The sequence below is a fragment of the Haliotis cracherodii genome, unplaced genomic scaffold (assembly GCF_022045235.1).
Source record: "Haliotis cracherodii isolate W230 unplaced genomic scaffold, xgHalCrac1.p SCAF_10, whole genome shotgun sequence".
NCBI lineage: Eukaryota > Metazoa > Mollusca > Gastropoda > Lepetellida > Haliotidae > Haliotis > Haliotis cracherodii.
The window spans coordinates 39,316,393-39,329,372 of record NW_027266265.1 but is presented as its reverse complement, the minus strand read 5'-3'; the positions used below and the strand labels follow the sequence as shown (position 1 = coordinate 39,329,372).

Here is a 12,980-nt window from a genome sequence, read left to right as displayed (position 1 = left end):
AACGATTTGTATGCACCTGCCTAGGAAGCTAGGCTCTGGTTCCAGATCTGTCGTTCTCTATAGCGCCATGCCGCATGGGAGCATGTAACGTTGTACAATGGCTAGAAATCTACATCCACGAGGAAATTACTATCAGTGATGTCAGACTCAAATGTCGTCTGTTCGGTCGTTCCATGTGCTCGATGTCGTCTGCGGGTGTCATATTTTGGATGTCGTCTGCTTCTAACAAGCTGCACGAGGTAGAGCTGTACATCAAAAGGCGGTGAGCCCCTTCGGCTGTACCGTCTGCTCAAGACAAATCACCCATTCCTTCGACGTCTGGAAGACAATGTCACGGGGCCATTTATAGAAGGAGTAGTTATTCGACAACTACAGCCAACATGTTTTTCCGACACAAGGTATATACGTGGTTGTTTTATTCTATCTTCTGTATTGTCTGGTTGTGTGTGGTGTATGAAATGCCACCTCACGCCATGGCAATTGAATCAGTTATGGAACCACTCCACTTTAGTGCTGTGTATTGATCACACCAACATTGCTAAATTTCCCTTCAAGCATCCATCTCTATCGTTTTGTATTATAGTCTTGGAACACAACCTACATGTATGAAATGTCGCATTTGCATGTGTGTGTCTGCGTTCTCTGGAGGGGGTACTGGCATATTCATGACATTCAAGCATATTTCATAAGTGCACTAATCATATTTGATGTCACTAGGTTGGTATTAATATCGTGTGATGATTGATTTGGTTGACTGTTTAATACCACATAGTTGTATCCCAATCTTCATCAGTATGCGGGGGCACGGGGGGCCCAGTCGTCTAAGGCGCCAAGATTCGCTGTGCAGAGTTGCGTCCCTAAGGCACGCCAGAAACCTATGATTGTGGGTTCGAATCCCGCTTCGCCCCAATTATGTTTCTAGGTTTGTCAGCACCATACCCGTGCTCGTGGGTTTCACAGAACTGGTAAACGTCTGAGACCTGCATCACTTCGGGCTTTCCTCCCACATTAAGCTGACACGCTGTGATATAACTGGAATAATGTTAAAAGCGGCGTTAAACCCAACTCACTCACTCACTCACTCACTCATCAGTTTGCAGTCAGTCAGTCAGTGAGTCCCCAAAAGATACGTTTTAACATCGTTTGAATGAACCCTCACCTTTCTGTATTGAGTGATACATTGAAATAATAACATCCGGGAAAGCTGATATTCTGGACGAGAACTTCGAAACTGATTAAGGACGGACATACATATAACATATTCAATTTAGGTTTTTACAGGCCTACATGCCTGGATAAATAACTCTTACATCTTCTTTTTTTCATTCTTCTTTTACCACAGTACTGAGAGTTTTACCATGTGTTGTCATATAATTATACGTGGTGGTTGGGGCCTTGGGGAAGCCAAGTGGTAGAAGCATTCGCTCGTCGCACCGAAGAACCGGGTTTTATTCCCCACATGTCTACTCTGTGTGAAGCCCATTTCTGGTGTCCTCCATCGTGTCATAGAGGGAGTAGTTACGGCGAGATGCCCAACTCTCTCACTCACTCACTCACTCACTCACTCACTCACTCACTCATTCATGCTGAAGTACGATGTCTTGTGAGTAGGAGGGTGTGCTGTAATGTTGATTAGTTACGTATTCTCCAAGGCGCATGTGACAAATTAATACTGACAGGACGAACTGTTGGGGATATCATCTGTTAGGTATTTTAAATACTTGTCTTACTCCAGGCTTGTCATGAATTGTCTCGAGAACACATGCCAGTTGCTTTATCAATTCTGTGCATCGCGCTTCATCACTGGAACGAGTTTTCTGATGTTTTGATATTTTCATCTTATTGATCATTCTTAATCTTTCATATTGTTACAGTGCGCCTTTATAATTGACACAGGTTTATTCCTGGCACAGAACGTCCGCTTCAGAGCGAACACATTGGGAACAGTCAGGACCAGCCTGAACACATACGTTATTATTGGTAAATTGAAAACACTAGGTGTCTTGGAGCGAACTGGCCGTGTGCGCGCATAAAACCAATGTTCTGAGTACAATCTCGACGTTGACCATTCGAGTTGGTCTTGGGGTTTATGCTGCACGGTATGGTACTCATTTTAGTCCAGCTTCAGATGTTATAATTAACGGCGTATGTGAAACTGATCGGTATCTCTCTGTGATTGGGGTACTCATTAACTGTTACGAGACAGCAGACAGAAAGCTGTTGTTCCGCGACTTGAATACACTGGCTAGGACAGCCAATTTCTCCCACCCATGTCCCCTTTTGAAGGAAGTTCGATGGCCACAATGCCGTTGGGTGAAAGCAGTGATAGTTTGTCATCCGATATAGGATATATATGTGAGAGTATATATACATCAAAGTCATTTATTATGACCCCGAGGTACACATCTCTATCAAAAATCAACTTAGATATGTGAATGTTTTAAAAACAATGATATACAGCTGTCTTTTTAAGATAAGTGTCGATGTTCAATGGTATATAGAGGATAAACAGCAAAGCCGTTCCACCGAGAGAGAGAGAGAGAGAGAGAGAGAGAGAGAGAGAGAGAGAGCATAGGTCGAATCTCACAGGGTGTTCAACCTCCCTGACATAACGATGACACTACTAACGTAAACCTCCACATACCATTAACTCAGTTATAGGTAAAACCCAGCCTGCCAGTACTTAAACTACAACCGTCGATGTCTGAGGGGTATTCATTGAGGGGTAAGCGATTGTGGCAAGGGACACAGCTGTTCTCATATAGACCCATCACCTTCTGTAACAGTTCTTTCATCTGTTCACGAACTCATTCTATGTATCTCTCATCAGTGACAATTGCAACTTCATCAACGACAATTGCAGCCTCAGAGACTGATGATATTAGCTGTAGTCACTGAGTAATATCCCGAGAGGTTTCCCAGCTCTGATTATTTGAATCAATTATGGCCTCCCATGTGCGCACACGTCAGCTAACGTCTTGTCACGTGACGTTGGCGGAAGTGTATTTAACCATGACCTTGACCTTTAATTTGTATGAGGTTTCAAGGTAATTGAATTCATCTGACACGGGCGTCTCATAAACGGTGTATCGGGAACTGCATTGAGCAACCGATGGTATTGGTGCCAAATGCTGGAGTCGACTGGAGTTTTTCCTGGAAACCTATCACCTGTCTTCAGTGGACAAGATGGCGTTCATTTAAATATTTGTTTACCTTATAACCGATATGGAAAAATCATTGTCAACGTTGTTTGTGAATAATGAAAGATTTTCAGCATAAATTTTATTTCCGTACATCAGTGAAGTCATTTGACAAATTCATTATTGATTTTGATTATTGATTTTTTCTCAAATTTCCAATTTATATATGACTAATTTATATAATTTGAAATAATAGAACTATATACATTTGCCTAGTATCCTAACATTCACTACCAACTCACTCACTAGTGGTGTTCATGTAAATCGATGCTGTTCTGATAGAATGTGATCAGAGCACCCAACCTGCTGAATAACCTCTTCCGTCGTATTTTAATGTACAACCATTATATTGTCGACAATATCAACTTTGGGTTAATGTTTGTGTAATGTTTTCTATTGGAAATGTAACGGTAACTAGAGCTATAATTATAGGGAAATGGTTAGGTTAGGGGAGCTCCTCCCGTCTTCGAATACCATCATGGACACAATAGGTGGCGGCTGTGGTTTCCGCCGTCTTGATCTGGCTTGGCAGTGCTTGCAGTGGTGAAAAGTCCAACTCACTCCTTCACCCATTGTGATTTCTATGTCTGTAGATATGGCTGAAGGTGTCTACCCCGGGCATGCTACATCGCAAATGGTCGAAAATCAACGCGATACAGTGCAAGAATCAAAATAAAATATGTTTCTTTCGCGGTTGTTTCCACCCTATTGCCCACTCGGCATCAGCAGAATATTGTCAATTACAAACACGCAGGGCTAATTTTATTTCAAGAGGAAATATGGCTTCCAGATATGTACAATTATGGCAACTATATTCTACTTTAAAAATATTAATCCTTATTATGACTGTGTGCTGATCAATGTTGCTTCTTGCAGATGAACGCCTTATGTTAATGCAACTTGGAGGACAAAGACTGAATGTTGAGAATTACAATCATACCAAAATCCCATTTACAATCATGAAAATTTATGACTATTTTCTGCCCGATTTTAAGTGCATTTCTGAAATCGTCCACGAAGTCTTCCCTTTGATACTGGTCTTCATACACCGTGTGTTTACCGTGATCGTTGTACGTAATGGCTACAATCAATAGCCTGCTGCAGTCGTGGCCATAAGCCCAACTGAAATGGATCGCTTCCGCAAATCAAATTAATGTTTACAAGAATGTTAATATGATTTAGCAGTAGTGAAATTACTTCCCATGGCTGTATTGCACCCCTTTGTCATTCATTTAGTTGAAGGCTCTAGCGATCGAACGCTCTCCAGGACTCGAGTTGGAATCAATTGATGATATTTAACTAAAAAAATTAAAATGTTTTTTCAAGTGTTTTATCTGCCTTATAACACAACCATTTTGAATGCAATATTTGGCCATGCAACCCTGATAATTGCAACTTCAAAGCAAACAGCCCAAAGACCTCAAAGGAGACCAAACATTACTTTTTCCTATTTCGATGCATTATTTGGAAGCAATATTCCGAGTAGCAGATGTTATCGTGGCTTTGACACAGGTTTGCAGAGCGGGGGTGTCGGTCTTATGGCATATGTGAGTCAGTCAGTCGGATGTAACGCAGTATTAACAATATTTCAGTTATACACCAATGTTTAAATATAAAACGTCAAAGCCAGAAAAAAAACAGTCTCGCTTATCCACCGAAACAGATTCCATTGAGCTAAAAGGCAAAATAGCATTGAAAAGTATATGAATGGATAACTGAAAATCAGTCAGACGCCGGGTGTCTGAGGGTGTTTAATCAGGGGGGAAGCACAAAGTGGACCAGATCAATCCAAGACATATATCACTTCAATGAAGCCCACGAGCGCGTATATGGTGCTGACACACCAAGCATCATGGTCGTAGTGAATCTCGGTCTTTGTTGGCGTGTTCATTACATACAGCAGGCATTGGGGGTTTTCTACACCAGTTGCAGGCTTGGTATTATACCAACATCAGCTGCAAGTGTTTCGCTATAGTGGACAAAGATGTTCTTTTCATTTCTCAGTGGCTACATGTACTGTATATTCTACCTACATATCCTGAGAATATCAACTCTCCTGTGATTATTATTCAATAAAGATGCTTCCCGAAAACCCCTGAAATCGCCCTTTCGACATTTTAGTTAGCCATATCTGTATATGTGATGTTGTCCATAAACCTTTTGGTTTTGAGAATAAAACATGCTAGTTCTTGGTCCTATAAACCTTTCAGTTCCTGGGAGCACGGGTGGTAGTCGTTTATAACCCTTAACGATTCTTAGATATGTCTTCCTTTTTCTTGAATTCAACCAATTCTAGGAGACCAAAAGTTCTTCGTACACTGCTCCGTGTCTCTTAGTTCTTCACTTCTAATGTCAACATAAGTTCTACCTTTGCCAATAATCATTATCATAAGAAATTTCCACTGTGCGATTCCGACTATATCATGAGCATGCGGTTATGAATCACTATCAAATAGTGATGATACCAGGTGTTAGCTAAAAGGTGAGCATATCTTGCCCCACCGGTAGCACCCGTCAGTAACTTCTGTATGTGTCAATGAAAACTCGAAAGTCTTATTTTTGCGTATAATTTAGTTCTCTAAAAACAGAGAATTCCCAAACAGTTACCGCCATCTTGACACTGTGACAAATTATCATTGTTCTATTATATGTTATTGTTCTGTCGTGGTTTAGGAATGAGAATTAATGAGTGATTTTTCATTGCAGACAATGGCTGACATCGAGTTGACGGGCATTCGGTCACGTGACCCGGACCGACCCACGTTCGATTCGTCACAGGAAGGCCTCCTGTCAGCGGAAACTCAAGATCCCGGTTTAGCCAATGGGAATGGACACATCCAGCCTGAAAGCGAGGCTTTCCTTGGACTCGGAGGCGTCGACAAGCCCACATCGGTCTCCGTGTTCAAGAGACCAAGACGGAAATGGTGGATTTTAGTGATAATAATATTCCTTGTGGCGATCTTAATACTTGCAGTATTCGTGGGAGTGTTCTTCAGTGTTTCAAAAGGAAATGAAATGAGGCCTGCTACATGGCTCAACTCAACGACCATCAACGCCTCTTTGGTGGTCCCTCCTCCATCTCCATCTCCATCTCCGACGCCTAAACCACCACCCGAACTCTACATCCAGAAATTCCAGTCTTTCATGGATTCCAGCAGCAGCAAGCTATTTGAAGTCACATTCAGTAATGGAACAACACTCCGGACCTTTGGCCACAAGGGCATGGACGGGAGCTTCCATTCCTTGTTCTCTATAAGTGTTGGAGACGCCAAAGGGTCGGACCTCACCCACATCCAGTTTAAAGGAGAAAACAATTTCGCTTCTGTTATGCTACCCGACGGTACTATTGTTAGCTATGATTGGACACACGGATTTAAGAGTCTGGAGTGCAAAGTATTTTCAGTGACAAAACCGGGTGACGATAGTTCGGTTCCGCTATCGCACATTGTTACGTTACCCCTCGGAACGTACTCGGAAATATTCGTTCGTATTTCCAAAGGACTCATCAAACCTCATGTTCAGTCACGGACTAATGTTTCTCGCGAGGAGTGCAACTCCCGTCTCCCCCTGCGTGTGACCAAGTGTGGGGGGCAGTACACATACCATGGGTCGTTCATCCAGGGGTTACTCACCACAGACGGGGGCCCACATGTCATGATGGACGCTCTGCCCTGGCCAACCACCCAGGATAATTGTCACGAGAATCAGAAAGAGATGCCCAACTACTTTTTACCCCTTCCTTTAGGTGGAAATGTGTCAGCTGAAAAAATGAAGGAATCTTTTTGCTCAAGCGGGACAAATGTGTTTATAAACTTGTGTTTATCGATCGAGGGATCGGACACGACGCTAGACCACGACATTTGCACCGATGTCGCACGTACGGTCAAAAATGAGAGAGATGTGCTTTATAATCATATATATGGCAGCTGTTTTAAAATCTTTCATTCCATTCGTCTAACATGTGTAGCACTTAAAGTGTCCAGTTCCAAAGGTGTGAGTACCAACGACTTCCATCTATCTAAACTGGAGATTTATCAGAGTCTGTGTATGAACACCAGCAGCACCCTGGACGTCTTACGGGGCTCGCGTCTCGTGGTCGGTGTAACGGCCTACTGCCCCTCGGTCCTTCCACTCTCTTCTTATCAGCAGCATATATATTTGAACCAATCAAATCCAGGCACTCTTCAAAATATGATTCGCATAAACTGTCCTAGTTCACCGGAAGTGACGCGATTCGTACTAGGGCATAAATACATTGGTCCATCTCCATCCGGACTTAGTAAGGGCGGGATGGTGGATCACATCCTGCGCGTTTGTGCCACGTGCGCCTTCGGTACTAAGATGGAGGTGGAGGTGACACGTGACGACACGTGTTGCTATAACAACTGCACCCGGGCAAAACTTTGTGAAATTGGCCCTAACACTCGTCAGAAGGAGATGAGTGAGTTTGACAAACACAGTGACATGTATTGCCATCAATTCCTGGCAGGATTCAACAATACAATGCCATCTGTCGATAAAAAGTGTGTGAGTGGTTGTAAGATGGAATTCAGTGTGAACTTCAAGCTTTACAACACTGAAACAGAACAAGTATTTTATCACCAGACACTCACGTGCGACCAGGACAATAGTTTCTCGTGTAAACGGACGTTCGGGAGGTAGTAATCTCCCCTTTGTGTAACATGTCATTCATATGTGTGTTCTTTTGTCGTCATCTCCCTTTGTGGAATACGTCATCACAATGTGTGTTCTCTGACGTTGGCATAGTATCATGCATTACCAGTCATACAGTCGTGCAACGGCTCATAATGTGACTCTTCATAACTATCGTTCAAAGGTGACGATACCACGTTTTACAACAGGGATAATATTATTGTGGCCAGTGTGCAGAATACGTCAGTATCCAGAATTCCAGAGTTTGTTTGAAAACAGCATTACATTAAGCACCAACATTCCAAGCAACGCTTGCCGAGAGACTGTCCTGTGTACAATGAATCCTTTCTTCGAGACGTTTTCCGCATCTTTCAGCTTCAGTATATTCTATTCAAGTCACTATGCTCAATATACTCTTCTGTTCGCACGCCTGTTGTCTTGCGTTTGCACGATAACAAACTTAATTCTGAGGCTGTGGTGCTGAAACAGTTACGGAGTATCCAGCATGGGATGTATTGTTTGACAGGCATTACTAGAAGTTGACGGATGACAAAGTAGAGGCAATTTATGGATAACAACTTCTTTATTCACTGTAAATGCTCGCTTGACAACGGTATAAGGATCTATACCGAAACGTCGCCTTTACATTAAGTAAAGAAGTTGTTACCCATAAATTGCCTCTACTTTAGCATGGGATCTGTTGATATCTTCAGTGCCCGGATGGTGCTCCGGTGTCGCCTGTTCTTGGGTCGGTACATATTGTGAACCAGTGTTTAGTATTATTTCTTTCTGTGATTGCTTCTAATCGTGAAGGGACAGCTGTACTGTCTCCTCCAACATTCCATGTCTGATGTCTGTGATATGGCGTCTGAATGTTCCACAGATGTGCTGAGATTTTGTTCCAGAGTTCGGTGTCCTTCGTCGGATCAGATCTGGTCTTACAAGCCTTCTTTGCCAAGAGATCACATAGCAAGGCCAGTAATCTGTCATGAGCCACGATACATTCTTATGCATACATCTCTATTTTGTGTTCCTATCTTCAACAGCTTTGTACATGTATTTCACGAACGTTTAATGCTAAGAACCGTGGCCATAAGTTAGGGTGATGATGAAATTGGCTCATTAGTTGGAAATGGGTTTTTAAAAAAAATCAAGAGCATGAGGATCTTGCGACGGGCGATTTGATATTCCAAGAGATTCTTGAAAAACATATTTCTGCTTCAAACTGTTGAAAGAAAATAGAAATTGTCTGCCACCAAAAATACATTATTGCAAGAGTCTTTTTCTTATCTAGTTCTTCAGCTGTAGCTGAAAAAATCTAGTCTCCTCCCTCCCCCAATCCAGATAATCAAATGATCGGAACCTTGTAAAGTATATCTCAAATCAGCCATTTGTAAACCCATTTCACCGATGCCACAGCAAGTAGATGACACCAAGGGAATTAAAGTTGCTCAATGTTACAAATCAGAATCTTGATAATGTGGGTAAAACTGTATGAATGTAGGCCTAGGAGATTGCCCTCATATTTGAAGACGACCGTGATGTGTTGTCTATTGCTCGATATTTGGCGTTAATCATGTCAGGTTCTTTAGCATAAAGGAAACATGCCCGACGACGGGAGCAAAATCAATCATTGCGGAGCTAAGTCAGGCGGAGTCGTGTACCTAGCACAGGGATCACGTGAATGGTAATACAAACATCATATACAATCTCTGTTGTGTATATATGTATATATATTCTTACTGATTGTTATTTCCTCACATTCACAGTTATCCATGTATTTATCATCATATGTTTACAAGGTCGAGTTATGTGTTTGATATTTGCGGAAATTGTTAAATATTTGAAGATCACCTAACAGCAATTTATTTCTAATCACCCTCAAATGTTTTATCGCTATATTTGCACATGAACACATGGAAAAGGATCTGCACAATCGATGTGGTGATCAAGTTTTGTCCGTGGCTTCATATAAAGGTTTAGTATCCACACACGACCGAATCCGAGGGTGAATCAGCCAGCGAGATCTTTCGTCACCACTCGCCCCTTTCCGTAACCTGCAGGAAGATCCGTTTACTATCGGTAACGAAAACGTGTACGACTATGATTAAAATTCGATGAGTGAATTCCTCGTTATAAATCTTCGTTTATAGTAAAGAATAAACCCAGCAGTTAGATATGGTGAATTATACAGAATGTTGGCCTATTTCCTCTTTGGTCGTAAACAGCAACTGTGTTTTTAAAAGATACGTACAATTTGCGATGCCGAATCGCAAGTTGTTCAACAAATTGACCTATCTCTACCGTTTTCCCGCTTGCTCTGAGACGGAACCCAGTTAAGAAAATGTCCACCATTGGGACACGAAGTGCCATTCGGCTTATCCCGGAATGACACGAGTGGTGACGAATGCAGTGTGACCTTCCGCGTGGATGCTTAGTGATGTTTGAGGTCATGTGATGCTGATAGCTTACAGACGCAATGGGACAATTCAGTGCCCTTAGTTTCACGCACGACATTTTTTGCCATTCATGAGAACATGTTTATCCGTTGATAGTTTATGCAATGAAAGTGCTATTTATTTCTTTAATTTGTGCAATATGTTCATATAAAATACACTGATTGTTTCTATCGTCCAACAATTCACACTTGTGTTCACGTGTATTTATGTTTGTTTATTTGTCCATACTGTTGATATTGTTGTAAAGTTACGACGACATAATTTCTACCAATTTCTTAAGAAAGAGAATTTATGGATGTCAACTTCTTTATTATGACGAAACACACTCCTTACTTCATCATTCACCTGATGAAGGAGTAAGCATATACTCTGAAACATTATGTTTCGTCATAGTAAAGAAGTTGACATCCATAAATTTTCTTCTAAATGCCATTCAAAGACTTACCAATTTCTTGTTGTTCATACACACCAATACAGAGCCACGTAAATCTGTTCTCCATGTCCTTACATTTCTCATATAAAGCATTTGCAACAGCCATCATCTTATGGTTGTGAGCGAGCGAATCGTCTTTAACGCCGCGCCATATTTTAGCTGTATCACGACGACCTATTCTACTCATCATTTGATAGGGATATTTGTATCTTTTGTTGATACACAAAACTGATTCTCACAATATGGCATGTGTATATTTAAATAGAATGACAAATTTGATGATCCTTATCAAAAGTTTAGTAGCATGTTAATCGGAGCAGGGAACCGATCCCCAGAGCGTTCGTAGCGCTACGACTGTCGTACCCCTGCAGTGTGACACAGACTTACTAATGTCGTGATGCTTCGGTCGAGACGAGACAAACTAAGTGGTCACGTCACGTTCAAGTCAGTGATTGAGTTAGGCTTCTATGCGCTTTAAACAGTATTCCAGTTATATCACAGCGTGTCAGCTAAATGTAGGGGGAAAGTCCGATGTGATGCATTTCTCAGACTTTTAACACTTCGCTGAAATCTACGAGCACGGGTAAAAATAATCGGGGCGAACCGGGATTTGCGGTGCCGTAGACGACCTGGCCACACGTGCCCCTGACGTTTTAGAGTTTTTGTAAGTAATATTTAAGTGAGTGAGTGAGTTGGGTTTAACGCCGCTTTTAACATTATTCCAGTTATATCAGGCGTGTCAGCTTAATGTGGGAGGAAAGCCCGAAGTGATGCAGGTCTAAGACGTTTAACACTTCGGTGAAACCCACGAGCACGGGTATGGTGTTGACAAACATAGAAACATAATTGGGGCGAACCGGGATTCGAACCCACAATCATAGGTTTCTGGCGTGCCCAAGGGACGCAACTCTGCGCAGCGAATCGCGGCGCCTTAGACGACCGGGCCACCGGGCCATTTCTAAGCTATGTAGGTATAATAGTCGGCTACTTTTGGCGTTACGGGTCACGAGCGACAGCCGTACAGAAGTCTCACGGGGACGTAGCGGCGAGGACAATACTTTTAAAACTTCAATATGATATATCAGATACTTTGCCATTAAGTAACAAGCTGAGTCGTATCCACACAATTGAATTGGTCTTCCCCGTGGCTATGGCGGCGTCTATATTACTGCGAATCCATTTCTGTTATTACGATATTGCACAGAGGTGAGGACGCTGGTGAATTTAGTTTCGTGTGTACTAGTGGAGCAGCATACGATCTAACTCCCTCATTCGTCACACCGAAGTACCAGGTCCGTATGAAGCCGTGCCAAACATCTCCCGTCGTGATATTGCTGGAATATTGCTAAAAGCGGCGTAAAACAATATATTACTTTGCTTTTTTTCCTTATGGCTCTGTTTAAAATGTTTATGATTAACATTTACAATAATATTCTTGCGAAATACTGACATGCTTATTTGGATACTTTCTTTTGTGAAATAAATCTAGATATACCATACCATACTATCTGACCGTCTTTTAACTGTTGTAGTGTTTCTTACCAGCACGCACCTCATCCTCTTCTGGACGTGTCTGTTCTTTGTGTTGGTAATAATGAAAACTGGCTGAATATCTATACCTGTTATAAGGTTACACGATGGTATATTTGTGTAAGTATGGGGTCACAAATCTACCATTTCCACGAGGTCTGACAGACGTCATACATTTCCGGTCAGGAAACTTCAACATTCATGTAATCAGTATCACTGTAAGCTTCAGAGGAAGAACCGTTGATCCGCTTACAGTCATATGTCACAGAAAGAGTCTGAAGAGAGTAAGTGTATTAGGTTCAGCTTACTGCCATTAATCTCCGGTTACGATCACCCGCAACAGACAAATTGGTCATTTCATGGAATGTTTCAAATCACCCCTGGAGACAAATAACGGTAGAGTACAAAACGCGTGCTGACGCATGCGCATGTACTACACGTGTATACATACTGGCGTCTGACACTCTCGGGATCCATTAATCACGTTCAGCCTGCAAAATGGATATATCTCGAGTATGAGCTCCTTTTCATTCTTGAGGGCTGTTTATTGAGAGTTTGAGATACGATTAGCTGTCTATATTAGAAGACAACGTCGGTGGCAGGCCCCAAGTTCAATCACTGGCGGATTTGGAGACAGTTGCGGGAGCCGATGAGCTGTTGATGACCACTTTGAGAAGTCTAGACACTACAAACCTCGCCAGCCAA

At 42.1% G+C, this 12,980-nt stretch overlaps 1 protein-coding gene across 7 annotated transcripts in view; it reads left to right on the top strand.

The window, feature by feature from the left end:
• The window catches only part of LOC139454367 (uncharacterized), a 128,112-nt gene extending 115,877 nt beyond the window's left edge, over positions 1-12,235 (top strand). For all 7 annotated transcript variants that reach the window (XM_071236023.1, XM_071236021.1, XM_071236022.1 and 4 more), the window contains one exon: positions 5,907-12,235. In XM_071236023.1, coding sequence (XP_071092124.1) covers positions 5,910-7,862 — 1,953 coding nt within the window. In that variant the 5' untranslated portion in view covers positions 5,907-5,909 and the 3' untranslated portion in view covers positions 7,863-12,235. The remainder of the gene's footprint in view (positions 1-5,906) is intronic.
• The last annotated feature ends 745 nt before the right edge of the window (positions 12,236-12,980 follow it).